The sequence below is a fragment of the Xyrauchen texanus genome, chromosome 43 (assembly GCF_025860055.1).
Source record: "Xyrauchen texanus isolate HMW12.3.18 chromosome 43, RBS_HiC_50CHRs, whole genome shotgun sequence".
Taxonomy (NCBI): domain Eukaryota; kingdom Metazoa; phylum Chordata; class Actinopteri; order Cypriniformes; family Catostomidae; genus Xyrauchen; species Xyrauchen texanus.
This window is the reverse complement of record NC_068318.1, coordinates 15,147,857-15,165,362: the sequence shown is the minus strand read 5'-3', so window position 1 is coordinate 15,165,362 and position 17,506 is coordinate 15,147,857. Positions and strand designations below refer to the sequence as shown.

The 17,506-nt window shown below is 38.8% G+C and overlaps 1 protein-coding gene across 5 annotated transcripts; it reads right to left on the bottom strand.

The window, feature by feature from the left end:
- Window positions 1-2,378: 2,378 nt before the first annotated feature.
- LOC127635901 (short transient receptor potential channel 7-like) lies at window positions 2,379-13,500 on the bottom strand. Of its 5 annotated transcripts, none has more exons than XM_052116182.1 (11): window positions 12,745-13,500; window positions 9,837-10,019; window positions 9,565-9,729; window positions 7,756-7,972; window positions 7,074-7,307; window positions 6,591-6,855; window positions 4,488-4,683; window positions 4,129-4,356; window positions 3,959-4,036; window positions 3,437-3,512; window positions 2,379-2,674 (listed from the first exon to the last, which is right to left on the bottom strand). In XM_052116182.1, the coding sequence occupies exons 1-11, from the start codon at window positions 13,495-13,497 to the stop codon at window positions 2,535-2,537; spliced, it is 2,535 nt and encodes an 844-aa protein (XP_051972142.1). In that variant the 5' UTR covers window positions 13,498-13,500; the 3' UTR covers window positions 2,379-2,534. The 5 variants fall into 5 exon arrangements, with proteins under 5 accessions (XP_051972142.1, XP_051972138.1, XP_051972139.1 ...); XM_052116178.1 differs by having other exon boundaries at window positions 3,959-3,989; window positions 4,142-4,356; window positions 12,745-13,497; XM_052116179.1 differs by lacking the exon at window positions 3,959-4,036 and having other exon boundaries at window positions 4,117-4,356; window positions 12,745-13,497.
- Between the last annotated feature and the right edge of the window lie 4,006 nt (window positions 13,501-17,506).

Sequence of the window (17,506 nt, the reverse complement as noted above, 5' to 3'; positions counted from 1 at the left end):
CAAATAGTGGGTTAGTGTGTTACCATAAATAAATTACTGAACAAAGTACTGCAAAAAACGTCCTGACTGCTAAAAAAAAAAAAAAAGATGACTTTTCAGATTATTATTTTTTTGTTTACGTTAATTAAAGTTACATTAATATGCACATTTAAGTAAAAATATAAAAATACTGATAACAGGTTTTGTATAAATAAAATGGTTAGGAATCATATTTGTTTTCAAGTCTTTTTTATTAAATGATGTTTTATTAACAAAGTTCGGGAGGAGCACATTCAGATAATCAACGAGATAAGAGGTATATATACTGCAGACTTAGCTCTGTTCATTGACAGTTTATCAGCATCCCTCCACCACCCCTATCTCCTCACTTTGATTTTTAATAATCTCTTATTGGATGTAAACAACACAATCCAAAATACAATGCAATCCAATGTAATACTGTGTAAATCTGGCCAAAATTCAGATCCTGGAGCCCTCCCCTGGACAGCATGCCAAATACGCATAATCTTTACTCTATTTAATTTGATGTAAGTGTGAACTCGTGAATTCTGAAAGGTGGAGGGGAGGAGGGCATGGCGGGGGGCCTCCAACATACATTTTGCCTAGGGCCTCCAAATGTCTAGAACCGGCCCTGTTTCCCATTATAGTTACTTGTTTTAGTTGATACTAGTAATCTATAACACATCATAGGCTATTTATATTATTTTATTAAGACCATATTAATAGTAGGCCTATACATAGTTAAAAGGTTAATATAAATGTTCTAAATGAGTTGTAAATTAGCATAGTATAGTATATAATATAGATTTATGCTGTATAATATGAAATAAAATGTCTAATACTCATACCTCCATTTAAGATGAGGCAGAGGCATGCTCAAAGAGTGAGGGAGAGCCCACTGAGCATCAGCCAAATCAGATGGTTACAGGTAAAACTGTTAAACTGGCTGACAGTAAAGGAATATGCTAGAGTGTGATGAAAAGAAAGATGGACATTACATTATTTGAATGGAAGAGTTACAAGAGAATGTAATTGCATTACAACAACATACATTGAATTAGCACTAAGCCGAACAATTGTATTTACAATGTTTTTGTAAAAGGTTTGTTTACATTTATGCATTTGGCAGACGCTTTTATCCAAAGCGACTTACAGTGCACTTATTACAGTGACAATCCCCCCGGAGCAACCTGGAGTTAAGTGCCTTGCTCAAGGACACAATGGTGGTGGCTGTGGGGATCGAACCACCACTCCATGTATTTATTTATTCTCAATATTAAGATGAAACTGCCTCAGACTCAACTCAACAGAGTAAAATTGAAGGTCTTGGAACTGAGCCAAAGACAGAAAATGTTCAGATTCAGAAAGAAAGGCAATACAAGGGCCGTGCACAGACATTTTGGGACATCCCAATCATAAAAGATGAGATTATTAAGATCTTTCAGGACATAGTAGCAAATAAAAAGGTTTTTCTGTAAATGGAACAGGTAAATATCAAAATGTAAAACAGTAAATAGTTTGTTATAATCAGCCATGTGTAATTGTGAAGTTCTATCAAAACATCTACAATAAAGTCTGAAATTTATTAGAGCGTGTACTGTCTTCACTTTTAATTGTATATTTGTAAGAACTGGATAATTTGTATTAATAAGCACCCACCCTCTTAGTGTCCCTTTTTTGGTTTGGGCCACTGCCCTTCAAAATGTATGTGCACGGCCCTGATGAAAGGTCTTATGTCATAAAAATGTAATGATATATATTTGTATTATTATTATTATTATTATTAAATATTTTGGATCTGTATTTCAGACAAAAACATTTTCAGGTCACATTTCACCCCACAATTAAATAAATCAAATAAAATAATGACATTTTCTTAAAAAAATAAATAAAACGAAGCCTATTTTTAGGAAAATTTTTGCAATGACATTAATTTCCTGATAATTATACACATTTTTTTTTCCTTAATTGCCATTTTTCTCAAGTGTGATTCTCATAAGATTGTAATTATTGAACTACAGTAATCTTTATGATTTCATTTAAATATGCATAAATTAATAATAAAAAAGTTTCTTTTGATTTTGGGGTGAAATATGACCCAGACATGGTCTTGACAGGTCTCGTGAGATTCACATTATTTATGTTAATAAAACGTTCATGTTTCATGATTTACATAAAAAAAATTTAAGTACAACCAAAAACATGAAATATATTTTATTGTTAAAAATACATTGTCATAATATTTAATACTAACACACATAGCTCTGTGTACTGTGATAATATATTCATCCATATTTTTCTATAGGTTGAATCTCTCCTGAGTTAGTGCTACAATCACTTAATTTAATTGCATTAATGTGCAACCTAATGCCCAGAACGGCAGCCTCAAACATTTCACAAACCAATGACTAAAACAGAGTGAGAGTATAAAGGGGCTTAAAAGTTAGCCTCTAAACTAAACTTTTTAGCAGATCTGATTTCTGTGAGCTGTACAAGGGTAGCCTCTTCATCAAGCAATTGCAATGGTCCACTTTTCATGGTCTCTTGGTTCCTTTGCTGAGTTTGTCTCCAAGCTGTTGGATTAGTTCAGCAAGTTCTTCAGTGGCCTGTGACTTTTCCTCAAGGAGCTCATAGCGGAGACTGGAAATATCCTGCTTGATCTCCTTCAACTCACCTGAGATAAAACATAACACACAAAACATGGGTTTCAAGTAATATTTGGTCGCAAAATCACAAGAAACATGAGGTTATAGCAATTTCTACACATAGAGTGTGGAAATATGTATACTATAACATTGGACAATCACAGGGATGCATTTTAGGGCATACATCAAAGAAAAACAAATGAAGAAATGCATCTTGGTTGTCCTTATAAGTCTAGTTAAAAGAATTGTTCACAAAAACATTTTTCTCATTATTTACTCACAATCATACCATCCCAGAACTTTCTTTCTGCTTTCTTTCTGAAGCTTAAAATAGCACATAAAGGCACCATAAAAGTAATCCATACAACTCTAGTGGATTAATCCAAGTCTTCTGGAGCAATTCAAACTGTTTTGGGTGAGAACAGACCAAAATATAACTCCATTTTCATAGTATATCTTGACATCTGCAGTCTCATTGGCGATCGTGATTTCAAGCTAGATGACATTTCCAAGCACCATCTAGTGCTCAGCATATGCGTCAAGCACTAGTAATTTTAATCAAGCTTGAAATCATGATCGTGCCTTGAAGACATGGATTAAACCAATGAAAGTTTAGGTCACCATTCACCTACATTGTATGAACCTACAGAGCTGAAATATTCTTCTAAATATCTTTGTGTTCAGTAGAAGAAAGTCATATATCTGGGATGGTTTGAGGCTGAGTAAATGTTGAGAGAATTTCCATTTTGGGTGAACTATTCCTTAAACACCATAAAACAGGTTAATCTTACCTTCATTGATCTCATCACTTTCACTGTCAATTTGGGCCTTTAGGACATATCGCTTGATGAGACGTTTCATCAGTTTCTATGAGATCAAGAGAGTTCAAGTCAACATGAAATCAAATTGACCCCGTTTACTTTTTTGATGCGTGTTGCTGGTCTCATTTGGCACAGTGCATCTGTGCACGTTATTTCATGTAAAAAAAAAAAAAAAAGATTAAATCCACGTAATCAACGTGTAATACAGCAGCTTGCTCCACCTCTAAAATGACTTGCCTTTTGTGCTGATGTCACAAATCCTTCTTACTTTCCAACCCTTTCCCCCTCCAACCACCTGTCTCCAATGTGCTACGGAATGCCCATTTTTCCTGATCCAATCAAATCCCAACGGATCAAATCAAGCACCGCATTACATTTTTTCTTATCGAAGATCCATTTTTGCTTGGAAATACACAAGATTACAAAAGTAATATGATGACTTTGCCTTCAATTACTATAAATTACAGAGTTGGGGAAAACATTTATCAGTACCTGATATCGTGTCGGGTGTTTGATGGGATTTCTAACTGTGAATCCCTCTTGTTCATGGTAAGGTTGAAACCGATGAAGCTGAAAAATAAATAAAAAAGAAATATTAAAAAAAAAAGTATAATTTTGTTTGATCTTAACTTGAAAAACAAAACAAAAACCCTTTCATGAACTCTGACCTTAGACCGTGGATTGGCCATTCCCTTGTCTTGCTGGCTGCTTTGAGTACGGATTCTGGCCTTGCATAAACTCACTAGGCATGCTTTGGTGCGTTGAGCCATGTAATAGAAGGATTTGGGGCTGGGTATTAGATTAAAGGGGGGTGGAAGAGTGCTGCCTTCATCAAAATAGGAGAGCCACAGCTTTGCACGAGCAAACTTCCATTCTACATCAGCGTCTTCCTGTTCTCTCACACACACACACACACACACGCACACACACACAACCATGTACATTATGACAAATGATCCAGGCACTACTCACTTATATTGCAACACTGCAAATCTGTTAAAGAAAAGTAAATTGATCTCACCTCAATTTCCTGATATGAATGGTTAATCATGGCAATCAGCATGTTGAGCAATACCACCACCATCGTGACATTGTAGACCCCATAGAGCACATAACCAATGTTCTCAATGAACTTATGATCATACTTCAAGACCACAGAGATCACCTCAGACAAACCAAAAATGGACCAGAAGAGGGTCTTAAAACTTTCTTCAACCCTGTAATACACGTATGCACACACAAACACACACACAGTAATGTACAGATTTCGCTGTTTCGGGTGGAAATTGGTACTTTAATTCACCAAAGTGGCATTCAACACATCACAAAGTATAGTCAGGACATTACTGATGTAAAAAACAGCACCATCACTATTTAATTATTATTTTTTTAAATCTAGACAGGCCTCATTTCCAGCAGCCTTCACTCCAACACCTTATCCTTGAGTAATCATGCTAAATTGCTAAATTTGTACTAAAAAAAAATCACTTGCCATTATATCAAACACAGTTGAAAGCTATTTGGTTCATTAAATGAAGCTTAACATTGTGGTTTTTTTTTTGAGGTGTCACAGTATGCAAAAGACTGGCATGGCTTGAGCTCAATATTAGGTCAAAAATGGCAAAAAAGAAAAACATTTCTCTAGAAACTCATCAGTCAATCACTGTTTTGAGGAATGAAGGCTATACAATGCTTGAAATTGCATTTCATACAAAAGGTGTACACTACAGTCTTAAAAGACAAAGGACAAATGTCTCTACCAAGTACAGAAAGAGATGTGGAAGGCCAGATGTACAACTAAACAAGAGAGTACATGAGAGTCTCTAGTTTGAGAAATAGACGCCTCACATGTCCTCAGCTGACAGCTTCATTGAATTCTACCCGATTAACACTAGTTTCATGTACAACAGTAAAGAGAAGACTCGGGTACAGGCCTTATGGGACGAATTGAGCCCTTTTTGATACAGAAAAACAAAAAGCATATGTTCGAGTGGGCAAAGAAACAGACATTGAACAACAGATAATTGGAAAAGAGTGTTATGGATCTTAACCCCGTTGAGCATTTGTGGGATCAGCTAGCTAGACTGTAAGGTGGATCAGAAGTGCCCGACAAGTCAGCCACATCCATGGCACGTGCTACAGGAAGTGTGGGGTGAAATGTCACCTGAATATCTGGACAAACCGACAGCTAGAATGCCAAAAATCTGCAAAGCTGTCATTGCTGCACGTGGAGGATTTTTTGATGAGAACTCTTTGAAGTACTTTAAGAAGTTCTGAAAAGAAAAATCAAATAGTAATTTTTCACATTATTAAAGGTGCTATATGTAATAATTTTAATGTACTAAATCATTAAATTACCAAAATATGTAATTAGAGAATTAGGAAACATGCTAAGTTGAAATACTGGCTTCTACGATGACAATGCTAAAGCCAGTATATTCTACTTTGAAGTTTCCATTCTGGGCTGGAATTTATGTTTATGTTTTGGCCTGTGATCCCACCCACTTCCCACTCACAAATAGTATTCCATCACTGCCGGATTGCCAGATTTCAACAGGTTTGCAGGCAAACAACACTGCATGCTGCAGCCATGGAAGCCAGCAAACAAACTGGATCAGAGATAACAGATTTCCACCCAACCTAAAAAGCCTCTATAAGTCTAAAAACCACCATGACCAGAGGTGTAGTAAAACAAGGATAAATATTTGAGATGCCTTTGGAAGATGGAGACAGTTTAAATCCCATAAATTCTTTAAAACTGAAGCTAAATTGGCTAATTTGCATGTCAACCTGCATGAGCTTCGAGTCTAGGGCAGGGCAGACAACTCTTAAATATTTTGAATCTGGACCGCAGTACCCATTTCAAATGCTTGTTGTCAATCTTACATATAGCACCTTTAATATCCTGACTATACATTGTGATCAGTTGAATGCCACTTTGGTGAGTACCAATTTCTTTCCATAAGAGCAAAATCTGCCAGTATATATATATATATATATATATATGTTTTTTTGTTTTTTTTGGGTTATCAATATTATGCTTAACTTGCATTGAACCTGTAACATTCCTTTAACAATTAATTCCTACATAAATATATTTTTATTGTAAATTACCCAGACTTACGTGGTAAAAGCGGGGTTGTACTTGGCTCCTAAATAGTAGGAATACAAATTGAACATGCCAATCATAAAGGCAAGGAAGACCATGATGAAGATGACCATGAATTTAAAAATATCCTTAACAGTGCGGCCGAGGGATATTTGCAGGGGTCCGAAACTCTCACTGGCCGGCAGAACATAGGCAATACGAGAGAAACTCAGCACCACAGCAATTGAGTACAACCCCTCAGAGATGAGCTGAGGATCAGAGGGAAGCCACCTGTTCCTGGCTGAAAGACAGAAATCAGTAAATTATTGGTATCACCACTTGATGGCAGCATTTGGTTTCAACTCAGAGGACAACTAAAAAGCATGTGCTACATTTATTAGCATGTCACTGTGAAAAGAAACAGACACACATTCTTGAATTTACTGATAAAATGAAAGAAAACACAAATATCTCAATACGTTTTTGGTCTTAAATAGAGCATGACAGCACGCAACCTACCATAAGTGAAGTAGGCTACGTCTGCTGGTAATGAGGCATTGCTCAGGTCAGCATTGGTCACATTCAAGTCCACATACAGCTGTGCATGCGAAGCTCGAAGAAAAGCCATGAGCCGTGCAGTGAAGGATGCTACGAAGATCGACAGCATGCCGAAGTCTAAAACGTTCCACAAATGCATTATGTACTCACGCGGCCCGTCAGCCCAAACTTCCTTACACTCAGACCAGATCATTCCTGATCAGAGAAATCAAAGCAAAGAATTAAGGGTATTTCATCATAATTATGTTTATGTTTCTTTTTGTGGTGTTTTGATGCAAACTATGAGTGAAATCAATCTTAAAGGGATAGTTCACCCAAAAATAACAATTCTGTCATCATTTACTCAACCGCATGTTGTTAAAAAAAAAAAGATTCTCAGGGTATACGAAAGTAGATGTCAGACATAACGTTAGTCTTAGTCACCATAAACTTCCATCACATCTTTTTTCGATACAACAAAATTTAATGGTGACTGAGGCGCACTGTATGCATGACATCTATTTTTGTGTTATATGGGTTTGAAACAACATGAAGGTGAGTAAAAAATTACAAAAATTGTTTCTTTAGAGGACATTTCAAGATCACAACTCAAATGATTACAAATGATTCTGTTGATCAGGCTTGACTGAAGACTGATACTCACCAAGTACCCATTTCATGATCATTATCTCTGTCCAAGAGAACTGAGTGGTTTTAATGCGAAAGATCTGACGTGGATGATCAGTGATGGTTTCATTAGGAAGGGTTTTGACTCCTGCAAATCGGTCCGAAGCATTGAGAACTAGAAGCCCCAAGAAGACGGTGAATGAGACAGCATGAGCTACAAATTTCATAAAGGGACTGCGGAGAACTTGTCCCACCTGTAAAAAATATAAATTAAAAAGGCACATAAAAGCAATCTTTTTACAGAATATACACTTTTTTACATTGTTTATCACAACCTGTCCAAGTTAGCCAGATTGATTTGCACCAAAAACAGCCTGGTCTCATGAAATTTATGTGAGCATTGCAACGTTTTTGCAAAACTGAAATTGCATGCTTCATTACATGTTTGGCTGCAGTTTTCAAGTGAAATGTCCAGCGGGGGGCGCCAAAATCGAGCAAAATGAGGTTGTAATCAGATGAGGTTTTTAAATTGAATTTTAGATGGATGTTTTAATAAGTAAAGCATACCTCCCTAACCTAAAACGTTACCCTAAACCTATCCAAACAAAACAGACATCTTTACCTTTAACCAGCACCTTACCCTAACTGATAGTGCTTTAAAATGCAAATTTAAAAAAGAAAGAAAAAAGAAAAGACACATTAACTAAAGCAACCACGTCATTTTGTGTCACTTCTATGCCACTTTCAGTTTTGTGAGTCTTTGGCTGGTTTCTAACCACGGTCATCTCGCTCAAAGTCCAAATAAATGTCCAATCAGGTGAGCTACCAAGCAAGCTAAAGACATATGAATAAGAGTGAATATGTAGATGGGTCTATAATACAAGTTTTCAAATGTTCCGTTTTTCAAATAATGCGTACAATTTTTTATAAAATCAAAATCAGCAATTGTACTCGTGATTTGTGTGACAATGATTAAATCACACAGTTGTTGTAGTGCCTCTATAGAGTACATTTCACCAGGAAACTGCAGCAAAATTTAGAAAGTGGCACATACAAGTCAGTTTGCAAAATTGTAAATAGAGTAACATTCATTCTATTAGACCAGGTTGGCCAAAAAACTTCAGGGTTTGATTGGATGCATTGTATATGGAAATTGATGAGACATTTTATGTCATTTAAATAAATAATACACACACACACACACACACACACGCGCGCACATATATATATGTATGTTTGTGACCCTTTTAGAACAGATCCTGTTCCATCCATTGTTGGGTGTAGCCACTACTTGAGAACCACTCATCTATATTGTAAAGACCGAAACATACTTTTCACAAGTGCATGAATGCTGAGGTTTCTTTCTGCGCAATCTTGATTTCATGAGTTGTTGAGTTACAGACTGTCTTGCATTCTCAACGTTGGCACAAGGGTTGCTGTAGGGGACATTAGTCTGCTTCTATGGTTAGTTTTCTCTTTCAAGTCAACTATTATCATGGCAGAGCAACAGTTTGAAGAGAATACTGCTGAGCAAGTAAGATATAGTCAGAATGGTCAATTTATAGCAACTTACCTGAATCCAATTAAATGGCACAAACTTTTGATGGCAATTCTATCACTCCCTTGAGTACTGAGGCGTGTTACCGCCACAGTAAAACAAAAACGTATGTTAATATGTTCAATCTGGACAGCTCATTGACAATTTGTTGGCCAAGTGCTCGCATCTGCATACACGCATTTGTGTAAAGGATATTTATATTCTAATCCTGCAATGTTGTACAGTGGATAAAAAGGAAGGCCTGCTCATTGTTTTTAGATGAATTGATACTGGACAATAATGATCTACCTTGCTGCAGGGTGTAATCCAGTATGCAATGGCAAGAAATGGCAGACCGACCATCACTCCCAGTACTGTCCAGCATTTCACGCCTATAGACTGTTGCCTGAGGCCTGATAGATTCTCATACCACAGCGTCAGTAACTGCTGCTGGCAGTTAGGGTGGGCCACAAACTGCACAGAAATTATTATATTAGACATTGTCTTGTAAGCACTTGTGAAATTATTCTGCTTTGGGTTATAATTAATAGTTTAGATATACAGAGTACATTACTTAGTACCTTTTTGACTTCATACTTAATGGCCAGTTTGACCCGGCTAAGGCAGGGCCTGTGGTGTTCGCTTGGGGGGTTCTGATCCACATCTCCATTTAGAATGGCCTCCACTTCCTCTGTGTTTCTGCAGAGATCCAATACTCCAACCACAAAGTCCTTACACTGCATTGAGAGCTTTCTGTAGTCATTCTGAGACAAAACAGAGAAACAGTATTACTGGATTACTCCAACAGAGACCCAAACAGTAAACGACAGGGGCACACTCAGCTATGAAAGACATTGATGTGCAGAAGTCCTGAAACAAAAATCCCAAGTAACACCTCTAAATGGAAGTCTAATTGATGATCTTCTCAAACAGTAATGTACCTAATGGAGGGCACCCAAGAGAAGCCTGCCTCAGTAATTATAGAATCACATTGTTTTAGGAGATCAAACATTTTATGTCGAATTCCAGACCCAGAATCAACAGTCGAAAATGATAGTCTGTGGAGAAAAATGATGATGAGAGAATAATAACGGGATGATTACAGGAAGCTCTCAATGGAGCATTTTCAATTAATAGCTCACTAAGCACAATAAGGGGAAAACTGTCTGGATTGGAGAAGTCGTGATTAGACATTTCCCAGGAGTTACTTTCAGTGAAGAACTTCTCACCAAAACATTTAAATATAAAACAACACACATCGCTGAAGCGCGCAGAGTTCTCTAGAGAAACAATTTATTTTAGAAAAATTCTGTGTACAGAGATTCTATGAACCAGAAACTGTCATCGAAAAGCCTCTAATTTATAATAAGGGGTTCTCTCAAGGGTGGGAAATTGGATTTCATGTGAAATATTTTGCTGGTCTGTGAGCTCAAATGAGCAAAGACTTTTCAGTACTAATCATGATTGGAGTCCTCTTAGATTAAATGAGAAGCTGTTTTATTATTGTTATTATTATTATTATTAAAATGTGCTTTGAAATATCATGAGAGTACTTTAAAGGAATTTGTATTATCCACAAATTACTTAATGATTCATAAAAATGCCTTTGCCATTAATGCAGTAAAATCTTGTTTTAAAGAGATTACCACCCTTTGTTTTTCTATCTTCTGTGGAACACAAAAGATGTTAGGCTGAATATCAGACACCCTTCACTTTCGCATCTTCTTTCCATACAAAAAAGATTAATGGTGACAGAGGCTAACATTCTGCCTGATATCTCCACAGATATTCCACAGAAAAAAAAAAGAAAGTCATATGGTTTTGAAAAAATGAGGGTGAATAAGTGTTGACTAAATTAAAATGTTTGGGTGAACTTTCCCTTTCATTTTTTGTACACAGAGCCACTGTTCCAGGGCCACATGGGCTTTCAAAATGAAGATCCCCAGGGGGCTTCAAAGGCATGTTAGGCGGTTGGTAGAAAGCTTCAAAGAAAAAAGTGTAAAAAAAAAATCGTTTCCCCTTTTCTCACAATGTTGGAATGCCCAATTCCCACTACTTTTTAGTAGGTCCTCATGGTGGTGCGGTTACTCACCTCAATCTGTGTGGCGGAGGACAAGTCTCAGTTGCCTCCGTTTCTGAGACCGTCAATCCACGCATCTTATCACGTGGCTCACTGTGCAAGACACAGCGGAGTCTCACAACATGTGGAGGCTCATACTAAACTCCGCAATCCACACACAACATACCACGTGCCCCATTGAGAGAGAGAACCACTTAATCGTGACAATGAGGAGGTTACCCTATGTGACTCCACCCTCCCTAGCAACCAGGCCAATTTGTTTGCTTAGGAGACCTGGCTGGAGTCACTCAGCACATCCTGGATTTAAACTCGCGACTCCAGGGGTGGTAGTCAGTGTCAATACTCGCTGAGCTACCCAACATTTGACATTACAGTTTAATTCTACTTTCTAAAGACTGGAAATCATGTGATTATTCACAATTATTTTATTCTATCGACAGCTATATTTTCTCCTTACCCCTGTGCCTCCTTTAGCTTGCTCATAATTTGGAGATACAACAACAACAAAAACAACAACAACTTACATTTATATAGCGCTTTTCTCAAACTCAAAGCGCTTTACATAGTATAGGGGGAATCTCCTCAACCACCACCAGTGTGCAGCATCCACCTGGATGATGCGACGGCAGCCATAGTGCGCCAGAACGCCCACCACACACCAGCTATTGGTGGAGAGGAGATGGTAGAGTGATGTAGCCAATTCAGGGATGGCACTATACAAGGCACTATTCTCTCTGAAACAATATTTATTCTGATTATTTACTGTGTATTGTGTTTTTACTTAGGTTTGTACATCTAACAGTATTCTAATAGTGGGTATTCATCTGAAGGAAATATTTTCCAGAAAATATTTTAAATATTAATTTACCCCAAAATTAAAATGTTCTCATAATTAACTCACCCTCATGCCAACCCAGATGTTTTTTTAGAAGATTATTTCAGCTCTGTTGGTCAGTTCAATGCAATTGAATGGTGGCAATAACTTTGAAGCTCCACAAATATTAATTAAGCTCCATACGACTCTAGTGGTTTAATCCATGTCTTCAGAAGTGATCTAACTGTTTTTGGGTTAAAACAGACCAAAAATGTAACTCCTCCATCATACACATCTGGGATGGCATGTTGGTGAGTAATTAATTTTTCATGAATTTTTTGGGTGAACTATTTCTTTAACAAATTGATTTAGCTTTAGGACAATGACAGTATAAAAGCCTTTTTTATTTTGCAGACATGTTGTTTTTATTATCTCACTTAATATTTTGTCACACATTATAGATCTGTATACATGAAAACAGGGGATCATAATATTTGGGGGTTCTTGACAGTGAAAATGTGAAAATCTACTTCATGGCCTAGCAAATAAATTTATGTGAATTTAAATTGGAATGTGTTTCTGTGCATCTCCTTACTTTAAATTCAGTCTCAATGTTGGCTAGTTGTGTTAACTCATTGCTGAGCTCAAGAGCTGTGAGTACAGGGTCCTCGCTGGAGAGTGACAGGTAGGCAGCACTGGCGAGCCCTTTGTAGGCATTCATCCTTAATCTTGAGTGGCTGAAAGAATCCTGCTTCTGTTTCTCAGCACACTCACCGCACTTGCAGAAGTAGTCATGTGGTTTCTCTATGCGAGCCCCCTTAAGTAGCAGAATATGCACAATTTCGTATTCTTTGCAGTGGGCTGCCAGAATCATAGGCGTGATGTCCTGGGAGAAGCGAGTTCCGTCCTCGTCGTATGCATAGAAGTCATCGTCACGTAGCTCTTGCTCTAGGGGACTCAGTGTAAGACGCAGTCCACCCTCGAATGCTGGGTGGGCCAGGATGGCCTCCACTATCCGCATGTAGCCCTTGCTGATGGCCAAAAGCAGGGCATCACCCACTCGTGCCAGCCCCTCCTTCTTCAGCAACAATTCTGTGACCTCCAGGTGTTCATTCCCTACAGCAAGCTGCAATGCATTCTGACCCATGTAGTCCACGCAGTTCACATTCAAAGTCTTGGACTCCTCAAGCATTTTACGGACAACTGGGATATTTCCATACTCGGCAGCATCCAGGAAGCGCTCCTCCTCAGGGGTAAGGCTGGTGCCTCTCTCGCTGAACATGTATGCCGGTCCACGGACAGCCTGCCTGCGGCATTTCTCTCTAAGGGTGGTGTGTCTACGCTGCATGGCCTCAAAACTGAATTACAAAAAAAAATACAAATAGATCAACTGAAAAGACAAGCATTGCTCTTTTCACAGCATTTCCCCCACTAAGACCATGCTGTTGAAAACCATCACCCGCTGAGTTTTTGATGCACCAATGTAGCATAAACCACGCTGGACCAGCATGAAAATTCTTTTTGGTTTAAGCTGACCTGTAGGGTAGACCGGACTACAATAGGCCTAGTTGGACGAGCAAAGGCTGGAAGAAATTTGTCCAGGACCTCCATTCATCTAAAACAACATTGGTTTAGGTATATACCACACACTGCTTAACAGTACAGTATAATACATTGCACATGTGGTCAATGAGATCAATGCAGATGGACTTTTAATAGAGCTTCCTGTCATGACAGGAAAATACCACCACCTCTGATACAGATGTTCTTAATGTAATTTTATGTGTGTGATCTTCACCTTAGGACTTAATTAACTGACATTATTGAATTAACCGGGGGTACTTTGTAGTGTCATATTCCCTTGAAGTTTAAATTCAAAGATGCAGAACTACGCAAGTTATTTTCAAACACAAACAGGTACACAAGGATGAAATCTAATTCGCTTTGATTTTGTAAGAGCCTAAGTGCAAATAACACAGTGAACAGATCACAACAGTGGATGTCACTTAGAATAAAATTTTGTACAAATATATACATATACATATATATATATATATATATATATATATATATATATATATATATATATATATATACCGTATAGTGTACCAATGGCATTCTGCTCCACCTCCAAATATTTTAATGTGAGTTTAGGAACGACACTATTTTGTTTAACAAAAATGTCCCAATCCTGAATCAGTCATTAATTTCAGTCTTGCTGTTTTATTCAATTGCACTTAAATCTATGGCTCTGCATTACTTTTTTAAGTCTATGGAAAGGGGGTTGATTGTCGCTGTGTGGGGATCGGACATGTGGGTGGCGAGCTTTGCGCACTTTGCTAGTTTTGCCATTTTTGGTGATGTGGACCGGTGGGATTCAATGTGTCGGGGAGTTCAGGATCCTCGGGCTCTGGAGACATTGGGAGATGCTTGCATGATAGGGCTGATTCCCCCGTGTTGGCCGTGGGCCCTGGGGTCAGTTTGGTCGGAGGGGTGCGGGGGGTGTGGCGGGAGATGCTGGGCATGTCGGCGGTGCTGGCGGGGGTCGTTACTGGCTTGGAGGATCTTGCTGTGGTGAGTCGATCGATCGCTGCCATGGGGGCGGGGTTCTCTGGGGTGGTTTCAGGAGTGGAGGGTGTCGAGGGGCGGATCTATTGTCATCAGAAGGGGAGTTGTCTGCTGGTAGCCAGGGTGGATTTGGTGTGTGTCTGAAAGGAGTTGGAGGAAAATGGAGGGCCGTGACCGGCGGGGTGGCATCTATGTTGTCGGGGTTACTGGGGACGAGGAGGGTCTGGATGAGCTCCTTCCGGGTCTATTTGGCATTGAATGAGCTCATGGGGTTCCGCCATGTGGATCCGCAGAGGGGGACAGGCCCTGATTGATTCTGTCTGGGTTTCTGGGATCATACGGTGGGGATCTAGTATTGCACTGGGCAGGGAGTGGTGGAGGGCTTTCTTTGGGGGGCCCACGGCGTTTTCTTGTTCCCAGACTTTGCGGGTTCAGCGGGAGGGGGACATGGTCTATTTGGGGAGTGCGGGAAACTTTTGCATCGGCGGAGGGTCGCTTTTGCAATGGTGTTCCCGACCGGGTTGGGAGTGGATGCTGGGGAGGGCTGTGGGACGTTCACGTGCCCACATCGGGCAGTATCCTTCGTGGGATTGGTGGAGTGGGTGAGCCATTTTGTTGTGCTCACATTGAGGCAGAGTGGACTGGCTTGCTGAACTTTCACTTGACTGTTTGTGCACTCTTTTTGTGCTGGTTCCACCTAGCGGCTGGAGTTTATTTTGTGGAGTGGCACACCTTTGGGACGGTTTTGTGGATGAATCTGCATGCTCTTTGGGTTTGTTACGCCTACTGGCTGGAGTTTGTTTGGTAGATTGTCTTTTTCTGTGTGGTTCTGTCTCTCAGGATAATATTTTCTCACACTGTATTGATCTGTATGTATGAAAACAGGGGATCATAATATTTGGGGGTTCTTGACAGTGAAACGTTTGTGGTCTTGTTTTTGGCACACAATCTGTTTTTTATTGTGTTTCGGGATGTCAGTGTTGGCGTGGGTGGTTTGTCTCTCACCGCGTGGAGTTTGGATGAGTTGGGGCACCCCATGGGGGAGATGTGGTGTTTCTTCGGTGGGTGCACCTTTCTCCACAGGGAGCGGTGATAGCTGCTTTTGGAGGGGGCCGTGGGGCATAGGTGTGTTGCTCCCAGCTGGTTCGTAATCTGGGGGGCAGAGCTTCGGCTTCTCTCGGGAGATTGTAGGAGGGGGATTTGGACTTGGTGTTGGGGGAGGGAGTGTGGGCCTGTATTCTGGAGGGCGTCGGGTCTGCGCCTGGATTTACGGGGGTGCGGCTTGTGCAGTTTGAGGTTTTGCATCGGTTCTGTTGGGCCCCCTCTGGATTGTGTGGGCTTGGTCTTGGGGACACACACCTGATGGTGGTGCTGTTCGGAGTATGGGGACATGGCCCATATTTTTTGGTGGGGTATTGGGATCCAGGAATTTTGGTTTTGGATGTGATGTATTGGACACTTGGTTTTTGTTTTGGGTGATGGGGCGTCATTAATATAGGGGACAGATATATAAAAAGTTGGGTCCTAGCTGGAGTTATGATCAGCAAAGGGATCATTCTTGGGGGATGGGGGTCGGCTTGGGTGCCCTCGTTTCGGGAGTAGTATGTGGAAATGGGCAGGGTGGCGGTGTTCGGGGAGGTGACATGTAGAGGGCTGGGAAAATTGAATTTGTTTAATGGGAGGTGGGGTTCATGTTTGGCCTTTTTGGGGGTTCTCAGGGAGGGGCAGTGGAGGGGGATTTGTAGTTTAAAAAAAAAAAAAATGGTATCCCCTTTTCTCACAATTGTTCAGGGGGAGGGGTTTCATTTATATAATTTGATTCTGTATTTTCTGTTATGTTTATTTAATTTGTGAATGGAATCAATAAAAATGGTTAAAAACAAAAAATTAAAAGCTGAAATTCTAGAAAGAAAAAAGTATATGGAAAGATATTATAACAGCAGTAGTTTAAGTAATAATGTTTTACAGGATTTCTAACCATTTGTTATACTAAACAAGATGCATGTGTTTTATATTTATAATAAATATGAATATATATATATATATATATATATATATATATATATATATATATATATATATATATATATATATATATATATATATATTAAATATCCACAAATTAAAATTCTTAAAAATCTAAAACAAAATGTAAACCTTAAGCATTAAGGAAATAAAGCAATATCTATAAACAATATAATATAAAAATTTGGAAGAAAAAAAAGGCAATTAAGTGTTAAATAAAATAGATTTTTCGTGCCATTTTTGTTCTTTTCCCTTTCTTTTTGTGTTTCCCCTCATTGTTTTCATTAATAGTGCTCGTGTTACACATATTGGTTATGGATATTTGAACATGCAGATTTTGGTTGCATTTGTAAACAATGTTTAGCCTACATTAAGTTTTTACATAATCAAAAAGCTTTTTGAGTTCAATGTGGACAACGCATTTTAAGTCTTCAATGTATTTAGTTGTTTTAAAACTGAACAGAGGTTAAAATAAACAGAATGAATAATTTATGTTTCAATAAGGCCTGAGAGAGGTGAGTCAATCTAATAACTGTAATGCTATTCACGCATAGACCTAATTCACTCTAGTGCCATCTTTTAATGGGAATGACAATGAGGCTGTGAAGGATAGACATACAGTCTCTTCAATGGTACGAAAAGCTGTATAAAGCTCCTAGATCACAGCTGATATTCCACAACTAATGTTGTCTGGAGTTCTTTATATACTGAATGTTCTTGGAAAGATATTTTATCAATGTGTTGTTCTCGGAACGATCCAAAAA

What these genes read in the sequence shown, in the direction of transcription:
- LOC127635901 (XM_052116182.1), bottom strand. Translation starts at nt 13,497, where the DNA reads ATGCAGCGTAGACACACCACCCTTAGAGAGAAATGCCGCAGGCAGGCT. An exon ending in ACATTGAGACTGAATTTAAA is followed by an intron (nt 10,020 to 12,744) that starts GTAAGGAGATGC and finishes GTTTTGTCTCAG; the next exon opens with AATGACTACAGAAAGCTCTC. An exon ending in TTAAGTATGAAGTCAAAAAG is followed by an intron (nt 9,730 to 9,836) that starts GTACTAAGTAAT and finishes ATTTCTGTGCAG; the next exon opens with TTTGTGGCCCACCCTAACTG.